This window comes from Hylobates moloch, unplaced genomic scaffold, assembly GCF_009828535.3.
Source record: "Hylobates moloch isolate HMO894 unplaced genomic scaffold, HMol_V3 SCAFFOLD_18, whole genome shotgun sequence".
In the NCBI taxonomy this organism is placed as follows: Eukaryota; Metazoa; Chordata; class Mammalia; order Primates; family Hylobatidae; genus Hylobates; species Hylobates moloch.
This window is the reverse complement of record NW_026652293.1, coordinates 10,807,494-10,831,874: the sequence shown is the minus strand read 5'-3', so window position 1 is coordinate 10,831,874 and position 24,381 is coordinate 10,807,494. Positions and strand designations below refer to the sequence as shown.

General features: G+C 45.6%; 1 protein-coding gene, 1 long non-coding RNA gene and 1 pseudogene across 3 annotated transcripts; 1 reads left to right on the top strand and 2 right to left on the bottom strand.

The window, feature by feature from the left end:
• Window positions 1–1,929: 1,929 nt before the first annotated feature.
• LOC116457861 (NADH-cytochrome b5 reductase 1) lies at window positions 1,930–7,621 on the bottom strand. The gene is made up of 9 exons (XM_032137348.2): window positions 7,538–7,621; window positions 7,096–7,245; window positions 6,875–6,947; window positions 6,235–6,341; window positions 5,727–5,856; window positions 4,964–5,047; window positions 3,995–4,080; window positions 3,118–3,217; window positions 1,930–2,751 (listed from the first exon to the last, which is right to left on the bottom strand). The coding sequence occupies exons 1-9, from the start codon at window positions 7,550–7,552 to the stop codon at window positions 2,579–2,581; spliced, it is 918 nt and encodes a 305-aa protein (XP_031993239.1). The 5' UTR covers window positions 7,553–7,621; the 3' UTR covers window positions 1,930–2,578.
• A 7,013-nt stretch (window positions 7,622–14,634) lies between these two features.
• LOC131381889 (uncharacterized) lies at window positions 14,635–23,533 on the bottom strand. Of its 2 annotated transcripts, none has more exons than XR_009210920.1 (4): window positions 23,391–23,533; window positions 21,632–21,766; window positions 20,110–20,220; window positions 14,635–15,220 (listed from the first exon to the last, which is right to left on the bottom strand). It is a non-coding gene; the product is annotated as an uncharacterized LOC131381889 (long non-coding RNA). The 2 variants fall into 2 exon arrangements; XR_009210921.1 differs by lacking the exon at window positions 14,635–15,220 and adding an exon at window positions 18,129–18,557.
• A 44-nt stretch (window positions 23,534–23,577) lies between these two features.
• On the top strand, window positions 23,578–24,367 carry LOC116457388 (thioredoxin-like protein 4A; annotated as a pseudogene).
• Window positions 24,368–24,381: the final 14 nt, after the last annotated feature.

The following is a 24,381-nucleotide window of genomic DNA, read 5'->3' as shown; positions in this document are numbered from 1 at the left end:
CAGCAGTTTACAATGCCCACTTCTAGGTTTGACTTTGGCCTCAGACAATCCTAAATTCATATTTAGGCTCTGCCAGCCACTGACCAGCTGTATGACCTTTGGTAAATTATTAATCTTCAGCTCACATGATTATCATAAGGATTAAATTATGTGATGTAGATCGAGTACTTAGCACAGTACCTGGTACATGGCTGTTAACTCAAAACTATTTTTGTTTGTATTTTTAGGGACAGGCTCTCACTCTGTCACCTAGGCTGGAGTACAGTGGTGTGATCATAAGATCATAGCTCACTGCAGCCTCGAACTCCTGGGCTTCACGGGATCTTCTCACCTCAGCCTCCCAAGTAGCTGGGCTACAGATTTGTGCCACCATGCCCAGTTAATTTTTTATTTTTGTGGAGATAGGGTCTCACTATGTTGCCCAGGCTGTCAAAAATGTTACCTCTCTTTCCCCCCTTCCTCCGTTTCTGAATCTTTCTCAACCTCTTCCCAGCTGCACTTTGTATGTACCTCTGCTATGGTATTAGTCACACCATGTTATAATTATTCGTCACTTGTCAGCTGGGCGCAGTGGCTCACGCATCTAATCCCAACACTTTGGGAGGCTGAGGTGGGCGGATCACGAGGTCAGGAGATCGAGACCATCCTGACTAACACGGTGAAACCCCGTCTCTACTAAAAATACAAAAAGTTAGCCGGGCATGGTGGCAGGCGCCTGTAGTCCCAGCTACTTGGGAGGCTGAGGCAGCAGAATGGTGTGAACCCAGGAGGCAGAGCTTGCAGTGAGCCGAGATTGCGCCACTGCACTCCAGCCTGGGCGATGGAGCAAGACTCTGTCTCAAAAAAAAAAAAAAAAATTATTTGTCACTTGTCTGTCTTAGACTGTGAGTTCTTTGGGGGTCTAAGACCAGTGTTGGTCACACTTGTATCCTCAGGGCCTCGCACAGTGCTTGGCACATGCCAGATCCTTAATAAACATTTGTATGTTGAGTGGCTGAGGCAAAAACCCATGCAAGACAAGGAATGGTGATCTTCCACGCAGGAAATTCTCTTTACAAGACTGCTTCACTGTCTGAGCCCAACATTCCTAAGCAAGATTTTCCTTCCTGGAGGTGAGGTGGCTGAAACTGTGTTACAGAGCCCAGTGCCATACATATATTAGCTGATCAAGAAATGTTGGATGGAACACCACCAACAGAATTTACCGAAGGTTCTGCCCTAGGGAGGAGTGAATTCTGAGGGTCCCACAAACCTTTTTCCCAGAAGCCCCAGAAACAGCAATAGACAGTTGCTGAAAAGCAGAAAAGCAATGTCAACCTTCATTCTGAGTCCACCACATTGTTTTGTTGCAATGAGAGTAACAAGGAAGAATCTGGAGAGGCTGCCCTAGTCCTACCCTGGGAAAGGGAGTAGATTGGGTCATGCTCCATAGCAGAGGAGAAGGGCACTCAGGACAGATGAGCCTGAGGGAGGCCAACTCTATCCGGGCATCAACAATTCTGGCCAGGGCTGGTGATGTCAGGTTACTTTTTAAGGAAGAAGGCTTCCCTTCCAAACAGAAAGACAACACTTTGATTTGTGTGCCAGGTTCCCTGAAGGATAAATATGGCGAAGGATAGACCAAGAGAAGAAAGAAGGGGAAGAGTGGCATATCAAGGGAACACTGTGAGGGGCAGCTGGGCTCAAAAATGTCCCCTCTAATGTGTGTTCTCCTTCCCCCACCTTGAGAGCCTCCAGGGAGAAGCAGAGCTCTGGCTCTGCTGAGACAGCTGCTGAGACGATCACTGAGTCTGCTGGCAGCTCACATTTCAGCACATGGTACAAATTCTCAAAGGTTCTTTGGAACGCCGGGGAGAGTTCTGTGGTGGCAAATCCTTCCTCCCTAGGTCCTCGGGGATTTGGAAACAAGGACCCCAGACACAACAACCCTTTCAATATCACACAGGGGCCTCAGCCCCATTTATTTGCACAGCCAGGGGTTCCTGCCACAAACAGCAGTTTTCGATTATCAGTAGCTGTTTCCCTCTAGCCTGGGCAGGGGCTGAGAGAGACACACACAGAAATATGATATTTCAGACTCCTTTGAGATCTGAAGAAACCATTTCCTCCTTTCTTGCCATCTCCATAAGACCACCTCTGGAAGTATGCTCAACTTATACTCACAGGCACAGATGTACTCATAGGTTAAACAGTGAAGGTTAAGTAAAACCCATTGCACAGACTGTTCCTTTCATCACAGACACAAAGAAGGTGAGAGTAAGATGCTATCAAGGAACTAGCCAATCTTGGACCAAGCGTACATGCTCCCTTCTTTCTTACTCCATGGAAGAGACTGCTCCATGGGCTTCTGCTGGACCTGTTGCCACAGGGAGATTTAGGAGGCCTTCCAAGGAGTGACTCAGCCTTGGCCCTCTTCCATGGCTACAGGAATATTGTTCCTGCAGGTACTATCCAGATTTCAGCTCTAGATGTAACTGAAAAAAGCTGAAACTCTCAGGAAAGGAATCTAAGGCTTATAGTACTTGAGTACTGATGGGGAACAATTGCAGCAAACAGCACCAGGGAAGCTGGAGGATGCTCAGTAGGTGAATCGCATCTTTTGCGAGTAGCCCAGTTTGTCCAAGTTGGGATGGCAGGCCAGCTGCACCATTGGGGGTGGCCCACAAAGCAGTACCAGCACATCATCCCCTGGAGCAGGCAGGTGTTCCCGGATCATGTCGGCAGTCACAAAGCCCTTGCTGTAGGCCCAATCTGAAGTATGGGGAGAAGAAAGTACTTAATACTCCAGATACATGCTGGCAAGGGGGTGTGGTGCTATGAGACTGGGGAGGGTCCTGAAAGGCTCTGGAGAAAGTGTCAAGTGGTAGCAGCAGCTGGGAATGGGTATACTCAGCCTGCCTCAAGCTGAGCCTTAGCAGCACAGCCATCCCTGTCACCCACCTGGTAAACAGGAACCCAAAGGAAAGGGACCAGGAGATCACTGTGTCTGTGCACTCAGACTTCCGAGTTGGCAGTGTGAGGCAAGGTTGATTTCAACAAAGCCAGAACTCACAAAGGGGCAAGGCTTTGATTTTGATGATGAGGGGATAGTGGGATGTCCAGAAATGGGAAGGATACCTTTTGGGGGATGATCCAGAGTGAACCAGAGCTTAAAGCGATTGGGATAGCGGGCCTGCAGTTCCTCCAAGTCCTCCCGCAAGATGATATCCTTTTCTGTCTGAAACGCAAAGGGGAAGCAAAGTCTTTAGAAGTCTTCTCAGGCCCACATAAAAAGTTTTCTGCTATACAACTTTCCAACTAAGAAAAAGAATGTTAAGGGAAAGCAAAAGTTCTAGGAAATAAGACTTGCAGTGCTTTTAGGGAGTTAGGATGAGGAGAAGAGGGGAACAGCCTTTATCTACACATTATGAGGAACAAAGATGAATATTTAACCAAGAAGATCTAAGTTTCTGTGCTCCAGACTAGATGCCTTAAAAGTTTTCTTCTTTCAGGCCGGGCGCGGTGGCTCACGCTTGTAATCCCAGCACTTTGGGAGGCCGAGGTGGGTGAATCACGAGGTCAGGAGATTGAGACCACGGTGAAACCCCGTCTCTACTAAAAATATAAAAAATTAGCCGGGCGTGGTGGCGGGCGCCTGTAGTCCCAGCTAGTCGGAGAGGCTGAGGCAGGAGAATGGCGTGAACCCGGGAGGCGGAGCTTGCAGTGAGCCGAGATTGCGCCACTGCACTCCAGCCTGGGTGACAGAGCAAGACTCTGTCTCAAAAAAAAAAAAAAAAAAAAAGTTTTCTTCTTTCCTTGGGGGCCAGGGAAGGAATTTGATTCACTGCTCTGTCCTTTCTCCTCCTTATTGAAAGAGGACTGTGTGCCTTACAGAGGGGACCTCGTGCAGAGGCTAAAACAGGGCACTGGGCCAGTTCTGCCCATCCATACCACGTCTCTCAGCCCTACCCACACAACAACTTTGAAGTCTTAGGGTGGAGGGAAACAAACCAACCTGGTTGGCAAAAAGCAGAAAGCACTGGGTTGGATCTTCAGGGACTTTCAGGATGGCCCGGATCAGCTGTAGCATTGGGGTGATTCCTGCATGAAGATACCCGACAGTGAAATGTACTGGCCACACTCTCTGCCCTGTCCTGGCTCCTTAGCTGACCAGCCCTTTCATCTTCATTCTGCTCATTCACCACTCCACTCCATTTTCCTTTAGGATTCTCATCCTCTAAACTCTTCCTGCATATTCTCCAACATCTGTATTTCTGGGCACCCTTCAAATTCATCTAAGTTCATATTGTAGAAATCTTCCTTAGGAACTAATCTAAGACTCTTCTGAAAGTCCTTTGGAGGCTAGGACTCCAATGTCACAGATGACTACAAGTACCTCCGGATTCAATGATGAGGGTTCTAGAACACTGTATTTGCAGAGGTTAAGTGCATGTACTTAGGCATTAGGCAGAGCCAAATACTAATTTTGTTCCAGGCCATTACCAGTGAAATAATCCTGTGGAAATCATTTAGCCTCTCTGGACCTCCATTGTCTCTCTGTAAAAGGAAAAGGCTAGTACCTACTTCATAGATACCTATATATGTGTCTAATTTATGTGTCTAATATATAGTAGTGTATTAGACTACACAGTGTCTAATACATAGTAGTGTCCAGTGTTAATTTTCTTTCTTCCTAGCTAGTCATTCCTAGCTGCTTCTCTCTTCTCTCACCTGAAAACTATTAGATCCATTCAATATGAGGAAAGCCCATTTAATTTGTTTCTCTAATTCCATCAGTTAAAATATTTTTTTGGTTTCTACCTGCTTATGATTTTGTTTTTCAGATACTAGGGAGTTCTAAGCATTGCTGGAAATCCCCTGATGAACAGCTTGGCTATGATTACCAATCTTCAGAGGGTCACCTAGGAATTTGCATGGCAACAGTCAACAATGGTGGGAGAGAAAGGCCCTCAGTGTAATGCACCTGTCCCGCCGGCAATCATTCCCAGTTTCTTCGCCACTCGGGGTTCTGGTGGAGATTTCTTGTTGGGCTGAATGTTAAAATGCCCTGAGAAGTGAGGTGAAGAGAGCAGTGGAAAAATAAAGTCAATACAGCGAACTTAGAAAACAAATGCAGAGTTGAAAATATGCCCGAGGCCAGTTGAGCAGCTGCTATGACATCTGATCCTGGAGCTTTGGTGGAAGCTTGAGGTGAGCCAGCCCTGACAATAATATACTTGAGGGACAATGGGGCCAGGGCTATCTGTGAGTTAGTTCAGGGCCACACAGCGTATCAGCTGCTTCTGGCAAAGTGTCACTCCCTGGTGAAGGAGACAGGCACGGAGCCAGGTGTGAATCTATTTTCCCAAGTGGCACACAGCAACTCCAGGGACTTGCTAATGCACCCAGCTGTTCCCATGGGAAGGGCTGCAAGCTATCTCTGGCTTGCTCCACAGCTCACCCAGGGGGGCAAATTTTTGAAGGAGGGGAAGAGGGGCACATGTTTGCTTTAGTAATCTCCACAGCTGCCATGGCTAGGGAATTCAAGTGGAGGAGGAACTGCTTTCTGTGGCAAATGGGGCTGAGAAACACGCCTTTCTATTGTATCAGTACTATGTTTAGAAGGAAGGGTGGCCCTGGCCCTTACACACGTGCATACACATGTGTACACACAGCCATACTGTGCCAAGAGGACTATGGGAACTGATAAAGTGGGAGACAGGCTCAAGGAGAAGACAGGTCATTACCTTTTCCAGTGTAAGTGAGCAACCCGCTTGGCCCCCGAAACTCCACCACATCCCCAACCTTCAGGCTATCCAGGTACTGAGACATCTTCCCTCCCTCAGGAAATTTGGGGTGTACACCCTTCAGGTAGACCTTATAAGACAGAGAGAAAAATACCTTATTTGGAATGTCACTGGTTTCTGAGCCCCATGTTGACTAAACCTCCCTGAGGCTGGGGCAGGGATCAGATATGTGCTATCTTTTCCCCATCTACATACTTTCTTTTTTTTTTTTTGAGTCAGAGTTTGGTCTTGCTGCCCAGGCTGGAGTGCAGTGGTGCAATCTCGGCTCACTGCAACCTCTGCTTCCTGGGTGCAAGTAAGTCTCCTGCCTCAGTCTCCTGAGTAGCTCGTAATTTCTTCATATCCACAGAGTACATACCATTTCTTGCTATCAGGCAAATCTTAGAAATTTCTACAAATCCCAGAAAGAATGGGTAAGCAGCCCCTGAGTCCCTTCCTAGCCCCTTACCTTGATGACAAGATCCACATAGCCTTGATCCTCATCACTGGTGACAGGAGTGTATGGCCTGATGACCAGGCTGCCATCAATTCGGGTGGAGAGGTAGATATGTTTGCCTGGGGACCATGCAGAGAGCTACATAAGGGTTATCTGTGATGTGCTGCATCCCTCAAAATACTCAAAGAGATTTGAGAGAACAAGATGTCTTGCTTCCTGCTGTGGTCCCAAGGAGCTACCAGGCAGGGAAGATTTGCCCCGTTGAGCCCTCAGTTGGATCTCTGTAAGCGCCCAGTTGAGGAAACGCTTATTTCCAGCGTTTCCTGCCAGTTACTGCCAGGACCTTGACAGATGAGTCAAAAGGCTCTGGGCAATGGGAAAAAGTTAGTAGTGCTTGCTCAGAGGGAGTAATTAGCAAATCCTGCAGGGAAGAGGCAAGACTGTTGAGTGTTAAAGCTGGATGGGGGTCATGGAAGCCACACCCTAGAGGGGCCCAGTGGCATCTCACAGCTTGGAGGATGCAGAGCCAAGTGGGGGAAGGGGAATGGTGTGTGGAGCAAACCGGTTGAAGCAGCATGCTTCATGAGACCCCAGGAGGGGAGTCACCTTCTGAGGATACCAGGGAAAGGAGCCCATTCCACACTTTCCTTACCCACAGGCAGCCCCAGAGTGTGGTGGGCGGTGGGCAGGGCAAAGCGGAACCTCTTGGTGTTGTGGCTCACAGTCTGGAGGGTGGAGGACACAAGTGTTTCACCAAGCGCGCCTGGCGCTGCCACATCCCTTGGACATCCCATCCACCATGGGTGCTGTACCCTCCATGCCAGGAGCACTCTGGTCCCCTCCTTCACCCTGGCCCTTTCTTCCCCAACTTACCGTCTTGTCTAGCAGTCGTAGCAGGTACTTTTCACTGGGGTCCAGGAGAGTGACCTGAGGCCGGCGGGACCTCCGAACCAAGTAGGAGCCCACAGCCAGGCCGAGCAGAGTGACCAGCCCCACCCCCAGGGAGGCCAGCAGGACGGGGCTCTGTGGGTAGAGGAGGCAGCGTGACCGCCAGGCTGGGTAAGAGCCCGGGGCTTGGGTGGTGATCGTCCCAGGGGTGGCGATCCCGAGCTCCAGCGCGGAGGCATGCCAAGGGCAGAGGGGTAACCTGGCGGGGTCCCGAGCCCGGATGTGCGGGATCGGGACCCCAGCATCCACGTTGGGCCCAGAGCCCTGCGGGGCGGGGTCGGCAGCGACAGCCCCTGGTCCGGAGCTGAGTGGCCAGAACCAGATGGGGAGGGGTCCCCCAGTGGAGGATACTGAACGAGGGTCTTACCGGCTGGATCCCCATGACGGAGCGCCTTTGCCTCCACCGCCTGACAAGCCGACAGATCCCACAATGCGCCGCGCGGCGGGTCGGAGGGCGGGGCAGGCCAGAGGCGGGGCCTGGCAGGAGGCGGGACCTCGCGGTTGGGGGGGCAGGAGGCGGGGCCTGGCCGGGGGGGTGTCTGTCGGGGGCGGGGCCTAGCAGGAGGCGTCGGCGGCAGGGCCTTTTGGAGGCGGGGCCCGGCAGAGGCGGGGCTGGGCCCCTCTGCGCGCCACCCTTTCCTTTCGCTGCTCGGTGGCTCAGGGTCTCTGGTGCTTATTCAAGATTTTTTTTTTTTTTTTTTTTGAGTGGGAGCCTCGCTCTGTAGCCCAGGCTGGAGTGCAGTGGCGCGATCTCGGTTACTGCAACCTCCGCCTCCCGGGTTCAAGTGGTTCTTCTGCCCCCGCCCCCCGAGTATCTGGGACTACTGGCGTGCGCCACCACGCCCGGCTAATTTTTTTGTATTTTTAGTACAGACTGGGTTTCACCGTGTTGGTTAGGGTGGTCTCGAGCTCCAGGGCTCAAATAATCTACCCGCTTCGGCCTCCCAACGTGTTGAGATTACAGGCGTGAACCATCGCGCCAGGCCCCAAGATCTTTTAAGACCGCGGCTCCAGCCTCTCCTCCCAGCGAGGTGGTCCCTGCCACTTCGACCCGCTTATATCCGAACTGGATGGGCGTTCTGCCTAAGGTAGAACCATGCTAAATTGGGGGATGGGAAATCTCTTGAGTCTGCGGGTGCTGAGCGCAGAGTGTAACGATGAACCAGAGACAGGCTGAAAGTAGAGCAGAAGGGCCTGAAGTTAATCATTGTGCAGTCAACTTAGTTTTTCAACCGGCTGAATTGCAGCAAGAGAATGGAACAGCCCAGAGGAGTCTCTTACAGGAGTGAACAGTGGCATGGCAACTTCATTTCCTTTTGACAAACGACTGATTTTGTTTACAGCGCCAAGCCGTCAGCCTATCAGGATCATTCAGGAGCTTGCTTTGGTTCCAAAGACCAAGGTTCACATCCTGATTTGGGTTCTTGTGCCCTTAGAGTCAAAGAAATGGGCTTTGGAGGCAGAGTGTACAGAATAAGAATCTTGCCTCTAGCACTTATTGGCTCTGTGACCTTAGATAGCTTACTCAACCTGAGTTTCTTCATCTACAGATGGATATACAGATGGATATCTACAGATGGATATATATTATTATCTACAGATAGATTGTATCTAGTTCATAGCCTTGGTGTGAGGCTTCAATGAGATATGCTAAGGTGCTTAGTGTAATGCCTGTCATAAAGCAAAATATTCAACAGATGACAGCTACTATTATAACTTAAAAGACAGCACAGAGGGTCAGCTAGGGTTTTAGAAATGAGCTCTGCCTGGGGCACAAGCATGGGACAGGAGGAGGCAGGAAAAAACATCAGGAGCCGCTGGAGCTACAGATTTCCCAAGATGACCATTCTTTCTCATACATGAGTTTCTCAACTAGAATGACATTTGCTCTTTGATGTACAGTGATGGATGAGATCTCTGCAGATGTCAATGTCAACATCTTAAACTAATACCATCAGGGCAGCAGGGACATTTGAGCCTCCAGTTTTCAGTTGTATTTGGTGAACTCTGTGAATGATCCAAGAGATACTTAGTTTTCCTTTTCCTCTCCACTGGCTGAAAATGTTCCTAAGACCCCAGTACATGTTCCTCTGAATTTTTGAAGCAGCCTGCACACTGACTTGAGGGAAGTGAGTGCACCAGGGCATGGTGATGTGCCAATCCATGCAGAGAGGGTTGAAAAGGGGAAGGAAGGGACCCTTCCTCTTTTCTGTTCCGAGAGAATGAGGTGATTCTGTTCCGGTGCTTCTGACACCCCCACTGCTGGCTTGGTTAAGAAGCCACACTACTGATCCTTGCCACTGCTCCACTCTGGCTAAAGAGGTTCTAGGCCTTCCTCCCTCTAGTGGATAGATGTGGCAAGAGAGGGGGAGGTATGGAACCAAAGGAGAGCGTAACTACAACTCTCTCAGTGGCTTCTCTCAGTGATTGCATTTTCTGAACCCCAAAGTGGCGCATTCTAACAAGTATGAGTGTATCACTGGGAACCACAGGACAGAATGGTTGGGTGTGGGCTTATCCTGGAAACTAAGTGTTGGACTCAGTAATTGTGGGAAGGCTCTTTTGCCCCTGAAAATGAATGCTGCAGGAGTGGTGGGAAGGGGCTGATGGCCTGGCAGGTCTTCCTGTCTCAGATTCTGTGGTGAATTGAACTCCACTCCACCATGACTCATGGTAATCTTACATTACTCCTTGTTTGGAGGAAAAGATAGGCATTTCTGAATTTTTATTTAACCCAATCTTTTAAGTTTAGGATTTCCTCCTGGATATACAATAAAGAATAGAACAGGCTGGGTTCACGCCTGTAATCTCATCACTTTGGGAGGCTGGGGCAGATGGATCACTTGAGCCCAGGAGTTTGAGACCAGCCTGGGTAACATGTCAAAATCCTGTCTTTACAAAAATACAAAAATTAGCCGAGTGCGATGGCGCTGGCCTGTAGTCCTAGATACTAAGGAGGCTGAGGTGCAGGGATTGCTTGAGCCTGGGAGATCAATGCTGCAGTGAGCCATGATTGTGCCACTGCACTCCAGCCTGGGCAATAGAGCAAGACCCTATTTCAAAAAAAAAAAAAAGAATATAATGTAGTGTGAGGCAGAAGTAGAATTTCAAACCTGTGTTTTATAATTCTGAATTAGGATGTAAAACACAGTGGCCCTTTTTAGATAAGCTATCCAGAAAGAAGCTTGGAGGAAGACTTGCTCATACAGAGGAGATGGCATGGAGGAATCAGACTAGGAGATGTAATAATGACAAAAAAATTAACATTTATTGAACATGTGCAATATAGCAAGAACTAGGTAAATTGCTTTTCACATATTCTGACAACATCCATTTAATCCTGACAACAACTGTGAGATAGATATTATCATTACTAGTCTCATTTTATGGAGTGGGGGGAAACTGAAGTTTAGGACAAGGAAGTCACTTGCCCAAGATCACCTACTAAATGGCAAACTCAGACTGCATACCAGGCAGCTTGATGTTGAAAACTAACAACCTCACACCCTTTTTGAACTTTTTTTTTTTTTGAGACAGAGTCTCGCTCTGTCACCCAGGCTGGAGTGCAGTGGCGCAATCTCGGCTCACTGCAACCTCTGCCTCCCAGGTTCAAGCGATTCTCCTGCCTCAGCCTCCTGAGTAGCTGGGATTATAGGCACGCGCCACCATGCCCAGCTAATTTTTGTACTTTTAGTAGAGATGAGCTTTCACCATGTTGGCCAGGCTGGTCTCAAACTCCTAACTTCGTGATCCGCCTGCCTTGGCCTCCCAAAGTGCTAGGATTACAGGCATAAGCCACTGTGCCTGGCTGAACTTTTTAGTATGGAAACTATCAAACATATACAAAAGTAGACAGAACAGTATAATAAAGCCCCACGTACCCATCACCCTCTTCAACAATTATTAAATCATGGCCAGCTTTCTTTCATTTCTTTCTCAGTCCGTTCCTTCCTCCAGTATTATTTTTAAGCAAATCCCATACTTTATATAACCTTGTCCTTAAATATTTTAGTGTGTATCTTTAAAAGACAGGGACTTAAAAATAACCATAATACCATTATCACATGTAAAAATAATTAACAATAATCACTTAGTTTCATCAGATAGCTAGTCAGTGTTCAAAGTTCCAGCTGTCTCTTTTTTGTTTTTGTTTTTTTTTGAGATGGAGTCTCGCTGTGTCACCCAGGCTGGAGTGCAGTGGCACGATCTTGGCTCACTACCAGCTCCACCTCCCAGGTTCACACCATTCTCCTGCCTCAGCCTTCCGAGTAGCTGGGACTACAGGCGCCCGCCACCACGCCTGGCTAACTTTTTGTATTGTTAGTAGAGACGGGGTTTCACTGTTTTAGCCAGGATGGTCTCAATCTCCTGACCTTATGATCCATCCTCCTCAGCCTCCTAAAGTGCTGGGATTACAGGCATGAGCCACTGCGCCCGGCCTTTTTTCTTTTTCTTTCTTTTTTTTTTTTTTTTGAGATGGAGTCTCACTCTGTCATCCAGGCTGGAGTGCAGTGGTGCGGTCTCAGCTCACTGCAACCTCTGCCTCCCGGGTTCAAAAGATTCTCCTGCCTCAGCCTCCTGAGTAGCTGGGATTATAGGCACCTTCTACAGTGTCCGCCACAGCGCCTGGCTAATTTTTGTATTTTTAGTAAAAACGAGGTTTCACCATCTTGGCCAGGCTGGTCTTGAACTCCTGACCTTGTGATCCACCCGCCTCCGCCTCCCAAAGTGCTGGAATTACAGGCATGAGCCACTGCGCCTGGCCCCAGCTGTCTCATTTTAAATTTGTAATTGTCATACATTAAAATAGACTCTTGGGTATGCAGTTCTGTGAATTCTAGAACATATATAGATTTGTGTCACCACTATAATCAGGATATAGACTAGTTTGATCACCCCGCAAAACTCCCATATGCTATCCCTTTATGGCCATATCCTCCCCTTACCTTTAACTCCTGGTTATTGCTGATGTGTTCCCTGTCAATACACTTTTGCCTCTTTATGAATGCCACATAAATAAAGTCTATACAATATGTAAGCTTTTGAGTGGATTTCTTTCACTCAGCATAGTTTGAGATTCATCCAAGTTATCATGTGTATTTATGGTTCATTCTTTTTATTGCTAGTAGTATTCCGTTGTATGGCTGTATCATAGTTTGTTTATCCATTCATCAGCTGAAGGACATTTGAGTTATTTCTAATTTTTGGTGATGATCGAAATTGCTTTAAACATTCATGTGCAGATTTCCATGTGAACCTAGTTTTTATTTCTCTGAAATATCCACAAGTATGATTTCTGGATCACATGGAAGGTGTATATTTAAGTTTATAAAAAGCTGCCAAACTGTTTTTCAATGTGATTATACCATTTTGTCTTCCCACTAGCAATGGATGAGAATTCCAATTGCTGCAACTTGGTATTGACAGCACTTTTGATTTTGGCCATTCTAATAGGCATGAAGAGGTATCTCATTGTGATTTTACTTTTTTTTTGTTTTTTTGAGATAGAGTCTCCTCTGTCATCCAGGCTGGAGTGCAGTGGTATGATCACAGCTCACTGCAGCCTCAACCTCCTAGGCTCCAGCGGTTCTCCTACCTGAACCTCCCTGAGTAGCTGAGACCACAGGCATGTGCCACCACTCCTGGCTAATTTTTTAAAAAATTTTTGTAAATACGAGCTTTCACTTTACTGCCCAGGCTGGTCTTGAACTCCTGGGCTCAAGTGATCCTCCCGCCTTGGCCTCCTAGAGTGTTGGGATTACAGACATGAGCCACCATGCTATCCTCATTATGATTTTAATTTGCATTTATCTAATGGTTGATGATAATAAACATGTTCTTATTTGCCATCTATATATTATCTTTGGTGAAGTGTCTGTTCAAGTATTTTGCCCAGTTTTAATTGGATTGTTTTCTTCCACTTGAGTTGTGAGAGTTCTTTTTCTTTTTTTTCTTGAGATGGAGTTTCGTTCTTGTCACCCAGGCTGGAGTGCAATGGCACAGTCTCAGCTCACTGCAACCTCTGCCTCCAGGGTTCAAGCAATTCTCTGGCCTCAGCCTCCCAAGTAGCTGGAATTACAGGTGCCTGCCACCATGCCCAGCTAATTTTTGTATTTTTAGTAGAGATGGGGTTTTACCATGCTGGCCAGGCTGGTCTCAAACTCCTGACCTGAAGTGATCTGCCCGCTTCGGCCTCCCAAAGTGCCAGGATTATAGACATGAGCCGCCACGCCTGGCTGAGAGTTCTTTATATATTCTGAATACAAAACTCCTTGTTGGGTATTGCAAATATTTTATTTCAGCCTGTAGCTTGTCTTTCCATTGTCTTAAAGTGTCTTTTGCACCGAGAAGGTTTTCAGTTTTGTTGAAGTCCAATTTATGAAATTTTTTTTTTTTTTTAGATGAAGTCTCTCTCTGTTGCCCAAGCTGGAGTGCAGTGGCATGATCTTGGCTCACTGCAACCTCTGCCTCCCGGGTTCAAGTGATTTTCCTTCCTCAGCCTCCCGAGTAGCTGGGACTACATGCATGTGCCACTATGCCCAGCTAATTTTTGTATTTTTAGTAGAGACAGGGTTTCACTATGTTGGCCAGGCTGGTCCAATCTATCAATTCTTTAAATGCAGCATGCCTTTGGATGTCACATCTGAGAACACTTTGCCTAACCCCAAGTTATAAAGATTTTATCCTATATTTTCTTCTAAAAGTTTTATAGCTTTGTGGTTTACATTTCTATCCATGATCTATTTTAAATTTTATTTTGCATGAAGTATAAGGTTTAGGTTATGGTTTGTTTATTTTTGTATACAGATGTTCTTTTGTTCCAGCTTCTTTTGTAGAAAAGGCTATCCTTTCTCCATTGAGCTGCTTTTGCACCCTCCTCAAAAATCAGTTGGTGTATTTTTGTGGGTCTATTTATGATTTCTGTATTCTGTTATATTGAACTATGTGTCTGTCCCTTCATGAATACCATACTGTCTTGATTCCTGTAGCTTTATAGTAAGTCTTGAAATTAGATAGTGTGATTCCTCTAACTTTATTCTTCTTTTCCAACATTGTTTTAACTATTCTGGTTCTTTGCCTTTCTATATAAATTGAGATTAGCTTGTCTAATCTCAATTCCAAAAGAATTCTGCTGGGATTTCAATTGGAACTGTGTTAAATCTATACATCAATATGGAAGAGAATGAGATCTTTATTATGTTAAGTTTTCAAATCCATGATTATAATGTTTCCATTTCTTTAGGTCTTTTAAAATTTCTTTCATTAGTATTTAATAATTTTCAACACACACATTCTGTATATGTTTTGTTAGACTTATACTTAAGTTTTGGCACAACATTTAGTTATAAACAATAAGAGACTTGAAGAAAATTGCTGACATTTAGTTATAAACAACAAGAAACTTGAAGAAAATTGCTAGATATAAAATGAAGCTAAAATAGAATGAAGTCCATTTCACCATAATTATTAAATATACATTGATAGTTTAATATGCTAATATCAACAGAAAATACAAAGTACCAAGGAGATAAAAATAACAAAGGAGGTACAGAGCTCTCTCATGAGAAAATTATCAAATTTCCTTAAATGACATACAAAGAAGCCTTCCCATTTCAGTGGATGGCAACTGCATCCTTCCAGTAGTTTGGAAAAAAACTTTGCAGTTATCCTTACTCCTTTTCTCAATGCTTACAACCAATTTTCGGAAAATTCTTTTGGTTTCGTCTTCAAAATATATTCAACATTTGGCTGTTTTCACTACTTCCATTGTCACCACTCTGGTCTAAACCATCATCTTTTCTTGCCTGGATTCCTGCAGAAGCATCCTCATTGGCCTTGTTTCCATCCTTGTTCCTCTGTAATCTAGTCTCTACATAGTAGGCAGAGTATTACTTTTATAACTTCAGCCAGATCATGTCAAACCCTTCGGTCGAAACCCTGCAATTCTTCTGCTTCACACTTGTTTATCTTCATTGTCTGTCTCCCTCTTTAGTATGTAAGCTCCATGAGGGTTGCAAACTTGGTCTGTTTACTGATGAACCTCAAGTGGCTAGGATAATGCAAATAATAAAAGAGGCAATTATTTGCTCTAGGAAAAAATTATACACAAAACATAATCACAGATCGCTACTGCTTAATCAAGAGGTCAAACAATTCCCCAGCACAGTGAAACTTCTAGGCTGACTTGCCACATCTCCATAAATCCAGTTGGTAAGGAAACAGTGGGCCCTTTAGCACCCATGACACAGCAGGCAGCATGGGCTTAACAGTTCCCCTTTCCCTGAAAGTTCCAAGAGGGAACTTGGTGAACGGTAGCAATGTTGAGTGGGCCTGGGTGGATGCTGAGCACACAATGGATCTGTCTCACAGCTGAGAAATGCTACGCTTAGGAAACCCCCAGTCTTATAAGGGGACCACTAGCAAGCCTACCCAATCTTTGCCCCACAGGGAGACATTATTTTTATTTTTCTGGTTAGCAAAGAAATCTCTGGGGAGGGAGAAGTGGGGAGATCTTACTATCCCTTAATATGGCTGGAGAACCATGCCTCTAAATTTCTCCCAGAGGGAGTCACTGTCTTAATAAACAAATCTGCCCTCTGCAAAAGGAAGACACTCTACCTTTAGCTTCTAAGGCTGTTTGCTGCCCAAACATCCTGGAAAAGATAGTCTGAGATGTACAAATACTTCGGAGAATTGTCCCACAACTACTTGTTCAGCAGTGAATATTTTACAAAAGCATCATAATGTAATCATTGATTTAACTATATTGAAGGAATCGGGCTGGGTGAGGTGGCTTACACCTGTAATCCCAACACTTTGGGAGGCCAAGGCAGGTGGATCACTTGAAGCCAGGTGTTCGAGACCAGCCTGGCCAACATGGTAAAACCTTGTCTCTACTAAAAGTACAAAAATTAGCCAGGCGTAGTGGTGGGCGCCTGTAACCCCAGCTACTCGGGAGGCTGAGGCACAAGAATCGCTTGAACCCAGGAGGTGGAGGTTGCAGTGAGCTGAGATTGTGCCACTGCCCTCCAGCCTGGGTGACAGAGTGAAACTCTGTCTAAAAAAAAAAAAAGGCCGGGCGCGGTGGCTCACGCTTGTAATCCCAGCACTTTGGGAGGCCGAGGCGGGCGGATCACGAGGTCAGGAGATCGAGACCACGGTGAAACCCCGTCTCTATTAAAAATACAAAAAATTAGCCGGGCGTGGTGGCGGGCGCCTGTAGTCCCAGCTACTCGGAGAGGCTGAGGCAGGAGAATGGCGTGAACCCGGGAGGCGGAGCTTGCAGTGAGCCGAGATTGCGCCACTGCACTCCAGCCTGGGCGACAGAGCGAGACTCCGTCTCAAAAAAAAAAAAAAAAAAGAAAAAAAAAAAAGAAAAAAAGAAAAGAATAGGAGAAAGATAAATGCATATTTGTTGACTTGGATAAAAGGACATGCCCTAATATGACAAGGAATTGTCTATAAAACAACATTTTAAAATGGCAGTTTAAGTATGTTATTTAGAAAGATGAACGCAACACTAGAAGAAATAATAGAAAGCCTTATAGTTATGTTTAGGGAACAGAACTAGGGCCAAGGGAGGTGGGGCTGTTTTTCGCTTTCTCGCCCCTTCCTCCCTTCCTCCCTTCCTCCCTTCCTTCCCTCCTTCCCTCTTTCCCTCTTTTCTTCCTTCCTTCCTTCCCTCCTTCCCTCCTTCCCTCCTTTCCTTCCTTCTTTCCTTCCCTCCCTTCCTTCCTTCCTCTCTTTCTCTCTTCCTTTCTCCCTTCCTTCCTTCCTTCCTTTTTCTTTTCTTTTCTTTCCTTTTCTTTTCTTTTTCTGTCTTTCTACAGTTTCGCTCTTGTCGCCCAGGCTGGAGTGCAGTGGCGTGATGTTGGCTCACTGCAACCTCCTCCTCCTGGGTTCAAGCGATTCTCCTGCCTCAGCCTCCCGAGTAGCTGGGATTACAGGCACGCCACCATACCTGGCTAATTTTTTATTTTTAGTAGAGATGGGGTTTCTCCATGCTGGTCAGGCTGGTCTCTAACTCCCGACCTCAGGTGATCTGCCTGCCTCGGCCTCCCAAAGTGCTGGGATTACAGGCATGAGCCACCGTGCCCGGCGGGGCAGTTTTTCAGTATAATCCTTTTGTTGCTATTTTTTTTTAATCTCCAGTGATCTGTGATCATGCCTCATTGAACCTGACCGATCAGCAGCCTTTGATCCAGCTGATTATTACCTGCTTTTGAAGCACTGTCTTCACAGCACACTCAATTGGTTTTCCTCCTACCTCTGTATCTACCTTTCCCACTCTCTTTTCTTGGGCCCCCTTCATCTGCTCTACCCCTTAATGTTGAAATGATCCAGGACTCCGTCCTTGCTAATCTCATGGCTTTATATGGTGACAAATCTCAAATTGTGCAACCAGGAAGTCATTAGAAATCTTGACAAGAACAAGTTTGGTTGAGTGGTAGAGGTAAAATCTTGGTTGGAGGGAGTCTGAGAGAGAAGTTCATAGATTTATAAAATATAGTTATAATCCTTTCAGGGACACAGATTATTTTTACACTATAAATCCCAAGTAAAACCTTATATTGACCAAACACAAATCTAAATGTAAAGACTTTACATTCATGAATTCTGTCCCTTATAGATATTTCTCCAGACATGTTTTATGTACCATGATTTATTTGTCGAACTAGTGGTTTTGCCTTTTGTGGTGGAAATAATTTCTTTTGACCCATCTGCTGTTTGAAAAATCTATTCTCTCCTTGCATCATTTGAACACTCTCTGCTTGTAGTACAATTGTTTAAATGTGGTCTCACCCTGTCACGAAAGCTGTTGCTGATTTATCAAAGAGCAGGGTTTCTCAACCTTGGCGCTACTGACATTTTGGGCTGGTCAATTCTTTGTTGTCAAGGGCTGTTCTGCCCATTATAGTTTGCTTAGCAGTATGAACCAAAAGTATCCAAGACAGGTCTCAATCAACTTAGAAAATTTATTTTGCCAAGGTTAGGGATGCACCTGTGACACAGCCTCAGGAGGTCCTGACTACATGTCCCAAGGTGGTCAGAACACAGCTTGGTTTTATACATTTTAGGGAGACATGAGACATCAATCAATACATGTAAGATGTACTTTGGTTTGGTCTGGAAAGGCAGGACAACTTGAAGCAGGGGCTTCCAAGTCATAGGTAGATAGGAGACAAATGGTTGCATTATTTTGAGTCTTTGATCAGCTTTTCACTGAATATGCAATTTACATGTGAGGTGGGGGTAGAGGAATGATCACTTATGCCTTAGTTTGCTCAATGAATCTGTATTTTTACATAAACAAGAAGGCAGAGGGAGCCATCAGATGTGCATTTGTCTCAGGTGAGCAGGATGAGTTTGAGTTCTTTGTCCCGCACCTGTGAAGAGAAGCTATCAATTTACTTTGCCAAGGTGAAATTCAACAGAACTGTTTTAGGGTAAAGATCCTGAGGCCCACAAGGAATTTCCTTGCAGGCAAATTGTGAGGAAGGTATGTAGCTTTAAAAAACAAAAATCTTTGTAGCTCTCTTCTTTAGGAATAAAATGGGAGGCAGGGCTGGGCGCAGTGGCTCCTGCCTATAATCCCAGCACTTGGGGAGGCTGAGGCAGGTGGATTGCCTGGGGTCAGGGGTTCAGGACCAGCCTGGCCAACATGGTGAAACTCCGTCTCTACTGATAATACAAAAGTTAGCTGGGCCTGGTGGCGGGGACCTGTAATCCCAGCTACCTGGGAGGCTGAAACAGGAGAATTGCTTGAACCTGGGGGGCAGAGGTCGCAGTGAGCCGAGATCGTGCCACTGCACTCCAGCCTGGGCAACAAGAGCAAAAACTCTTTTTTTCTTTTCTTTCAAAAAAAAAAAAAAAAAAAAAAAGGGAGGGAGGCAGGTTTGTCTGACTGACACAGTTCCCAGCTTGACTTTTCCCTTTGGCTTAGCGATTTTGGGGTCCTGAAATTTATTCTCTGTTCACAGCAGCATCCCCAGCTATTGCACTAGATGTCAATAGTATCCTCTAGCTGTGAAAACCAAAAATATCTCCAGACGTTGCTGAATGTCCCCCGGTGGGGGGGACTGCTCCTGATTGAGAACCACAGTTGAAAAGAGGACCCTGGGACAATGGAATGCAGGGAGGCTTGGAAGAAGGTATATGTAGGGCGAGGGTAGAGTGGAAGTGGGGAAGCCAACTCAAACACTTCTTTGTGGTCTCATTTTATTTTTGCTTTTGCTCTGTTCTTTTCCACTCTTTGGTTTTTTTTTTTTTTTGAGACGGAGTCTCGCTCTGTCACCCAGGTTGGAGTGCAGTGGCGCGATCTCGGCTCACTGCAAGCTCCGCCTCCCGGGTTCACCCCATTCTCCTGCCTCAGCCTCTCTGAGTAGCTGGGACTACAGGCGCCCGCCACCACGTCCGGCTAATTTTTTTGTATTTTTAGTAGAGACGGGGTTTCACCATGGTCTCAATCTCCTGACCTCGTGATCCGCCCGCCTCGGCCTCCCAAAGTGCTGGGATTACAGGCGTGAGCCACTGCGCCCGACCGCAAGACAAGGATACGTCTTAGGAGGACCATGCAATAGAAGGGAAAAACCCTCTTGGAGTAGGGATCCAACCAGAAGAGGTTGTACCAAGGAAGGGAAACCAAAATAGAAGGTAAAGGGCCCAAGTATGATAATTTCAAATCCCACATCTCCACTAAACCTCCCCGCTCCTGTCTCCCAGCCATGATGCTGACTGATTCCTCAAGGCTTACCCTTCCAAATTCATGTTTGGTTGGAGCAGTAGAATTTTTGTAGGAACTTCTACCTCAGAGTCAAGTAAAAAATCGATATTTGAGTATAAACCCTCATCGCATATGCCACATTTCCAACGGAAATATTGAGGTGGCAAGGAAAATGGAAACTAACTGGAAGTTTCTAACCATGTGAAAATTCTCACCATAATCAGAGCAGTATGTCCACTGGAATCATTTCATCTGCCTTTGGCTCTTGGATCACACACAGACAAATATAATTTGAAGTTCCTCTGAAAGCAGGGATTTTTCTGAAACTAAAAATAAAACAACCTTAGTGTCTGAAGGGCAGGGCTCTGACTGCACAGAGTAGGTTGAAGCCACTGAATGTTTCCTATAAGACAGCCAAGCCTGGTCAACACTCCCAGGAGACACTACCTAGCAACCATTGTTCTTTCTGAATGAGGAGCAGGCAGCTCACCATCTCCCCCATCACTTGAAAGTGAAAGTTAGATTTGGGTGGTGAGAAATGTTAACACCGCTTTCTAGCTGTGGTAAACACAGTAAGTCCTCTAAATATTCCATTTGCTCCTCTATTCCTGGCCCCCTTGCAGTTAAGTGAGGCCACAATACTAACTCTAGCCAAGGAAAAATGAGTGGAAATTAGTATGTATCCTTTCTGGGGTAAGACAGTAAAAAACCCACATGAAATTCTCCATTTTTTCTCTTCCCTTACTCTGGTGACTAAGTTGGCTATGCATTCCAGATGGCATAGCTGCAAGACAGTGGAGCATCCGTCAGCCTAGTTCCCTGAGTGACTATATGGAGCAGAGTCAACACCTGGATGAGACATATAATTTGGGGGAGAAATAAACTTTTATTGTATTTAACCACTGAGATTTGGGGTTGTTTGTTACCACAGCATAACTTAGCTATCCTGATTTGACCCAGTATTTTAGAAATCGTTTAGAATGCAATTCCACCACTTTGAATTAAATTGGCAGGTTTTGAATAATACCTTCAACAACTTACAAAGCCCTCATGGAGAATTGTAAAGAAGAGCTACAGGGAGCTGTTGAGTCTTTCTTCATTATTCTCATTCCACATCCCCTTTCCAGGCTAAGATCAGGCCCAACGGCTAAGTAGATCTCTTAGTTACCACAAATTGGTCATTAAACCTCTATTCTTTCCTAGCCCCTCTGATGTTAATGTTTGACCCAAGAAATTCCATATTCTTCCTCTGCTCTGCTTCAGTTTTATCATTGACATCATCCCACTTTTCCCCTGGCCTTGTGGAATTTTACTGTATGTGTGCATGGCCCAGTAGTCTTGACTTGAGGAAACTCACATGCAGATTTCTGGAGCTCTTTTTCCTGCATAGTTCTCTCCTTCCTGGAATTCTGCTCTGTAATGTCTGTGGTTCAGAAATTACCTCAATGCAGAAACCCAGGGGAACTGTAAGGCTTACTTTGTGTCTGTACTTTCTCTCCTGGGTTACTTGTTGTTCAATGTCCGAAGGCATTTTTTTTTCTTATATTTTATCCAATTTTCTAGTTGTTTATAACAGGAAGTTAATACCAGTTCTAATTACCCCATAAAGATCCTAAATTCAACTTTTAAATCTAAAAACATCTACAATTATAGATGAGCTTTACTTAGTGATAGTATTATTTTGCTAAAGGCACATGTATAAAACTATATAGCATTATGCTATAGGTCATGACTCACTTGAGACTGAGATAAATAAGCATCTTTTTCCTCTTCCTCTTCTCCTTTTCCTTCTCCTACCCCTTCCTACTTTTTCTTCTTAGTCTTCAAAAAAAGCTTCCTCATCTTCTTTCTTCTCTCTCAACCAAAATGCTTCTTTTAAAAAAATTTATATAGAAGTAAAAATGAGCATAAAATTTCCAGTATAAAAGACAATTATTAGTCTAAGAGCTAGTATTATTGTAACTTCAGTTTGAGACTCCACATTTTGTTTTCTACATCATTTTAGAGACTAATACATTTTAAAAAACAACTATTAGTCTATGTTTTTGGACACACAATGTATAAAGATATTTTATGATATCAATAGCTGAAAGGGGTGGGGAGCCAGCAGTATAGAAGCAGAGTTTTTGTATCTCTTGAAGTTAAGTTAGTATACATTCAAATTAGAGTGTCATAACTTCAGGATGTGAAGTGTAATCCCCATGGCAACCTTAAATCAAATGGTTATAGAATATACACAAAAGGGAATGAGAAGAAAAGTAAAACATTACACTACAAAAAACCCCAGCTAAACACAAAAGAAGACAGTAATGCAGGAACGAGGAACCAAAGATCTATAAGGCATATAGAAAAACAATAGCAAAACCTGTGTGAGATTTTCCTACATAGCCCTGGTATTTATATGGTTTATTTAAAAATTGGCCCACATTGTTATTTTTCAAAATATAGTTTTCTCTTATTCAGCTCTCCTTCCTTTACATTTTATAACTTGACAATTCTGCGTATTACAATAGTGATTCTTTCCTATTACCCACTGTTGATGCTATTAGAGAACTTTTATATATTCTACAAATATTCTTTCTTCTTTGTTTTGAGGCAGTGTTTTACTCCTGTTGCCCAGGCTGGAGTGCAGTGGTGCAATCATGGTTCACTGCAGCCTCAACTTCCCTGGTTCAGGCAATCCTCCTGCCTCAGCCTCCCAAGTAGCTGAGACTACAGGTGTGCACCACCACACCCAGCTAATTTTCTGTATTTTTAGTGGAGACAGATTTTTGCCATGTTGCTCAGGCTGGTCTCGAACTCCTGAGTCCAAGTGATTTGCCCATCTCAGCCTCCCAAAGTGCTGAGATTACAGGTGTGAGCCATTGTGCCCAGCAAAATATTCTTTCTTACCCCGAGTTTTTTTTTAATAATCTTACTGTATTATATTTTATTCAAAGTATTTGTTAGCTATCCTGACATTCTTGATCATTGGACCTTTATCCTATGTACATTAAAAAAATTTTGTGACTGGCACATAATAATTGTACATATTTATGGAGTGTAATGTGATGTTTCAGTACCTGTATAAATTGTGCAATGACCAAATCAGAGTAATTAGCATACCCATCACCTTGAACATTTATTTCTTTGTGAGGATAACATTAAAAAACCTCTCCTCTAGCTCTTTTGAAACATGCATTATTGTTAATTCTAGTCATCCTAGTATACAATAGACCACCAGAACTTATTCCCCCTATCTAACTACAGCTTTGTACTCACTGAACAATCTCTCATTATCCTTGCTCCCCAACTACCCTCCCCATCCTGTGGTAACCACTATTCTAGTCTACTTCTATGCCAGTGCCTACTGAGGTACCCCACTCGACATACTAAAATTTTGTCATAGCTTATCAAGGAACTATATTCTAGGACCTCCCTTTGGAAAAGAAGGAAGAAATCGCAGAGGGAAATTGGAAAATACTTAGAGATAAATGAAAATTAAAATACAGCATACCGGCGTGCGCGCCCAGGCGTTCGCCAGGTGGCAGTCCCAGCGGAGCTTGCAGGTACGGGCGGGACCGGGTTTCGTTCGCGGGCCCGGGGGTGGCGGGGGCCGGGGAGTGAGGGGCCGGCTGAGCCCACCTCGCTGGGCCCTCCCTGGCGCCCGGCCTTCGGCGGCGGCGGCGAGCGCGCGGGCCGCCATGTCGTACATGCTCCCGCACCTGCACAACGGCTGGCAGGTGGACCAGGCCATCCTCTCGGAGGAGGACCGCGTGGTCGTCATCTGCTTCGGCCACGACTGGGACCCTACGTGCATGAAGATGGACGAGGTCCTGTACAGCATCGCCGAGAAGGAACAAGCACATCATGATTGACTTGGGGACTGGCAACAACAACAAGATTAACTGGGCCATGGAGGACAAGCAGGAGATGGTCGACATCATAGAGACCGTGTACCGCGGGGCCCACAAAGGCCGCGGCCTGGTGGTGTCCCCCAAGGACTACTCCACCAAGTACTGCTGCTGAGGTGCCCTCAGTCTGCGCGGATAAATGTCGTGGAGCCCTTTTTGTGTGGAAATGTTTTAAGCTATTTAAAGCCTTTGGAAAATACAGGAAGCTCCAGGGCTGGAGGACCTCTGAGATGGAATTGATTACATGGTCCTAACTCACCGAAATAAACAAGCACGTGGTGAGAAAAAAAAAAAAAAATGCAACATACCAAAACTTAGAGGATGCAATAAAAGCCATGTGTGTTAGGTAACAAGAGCACCCTAATGGCGCTGGTTCCGGGTTCTTCTTCCTCCCCAACACAGGCCCGCCAAAAGGAGCCAATCAGAGGTGACGCCTTCCCGCCTCAGCCTAGACCCAGCCCCTCAGCCAACCAGCGACCCCCAGGTAACGTCCCTAGGCATAAAAGACGGAGGCTGCAGAGCCCTCGCTCTCTTTCTTCTTCCGCTTCGGCTCTCTCTCGGACTCCTCCAATAAAGATCTCTTGACTGCAACCG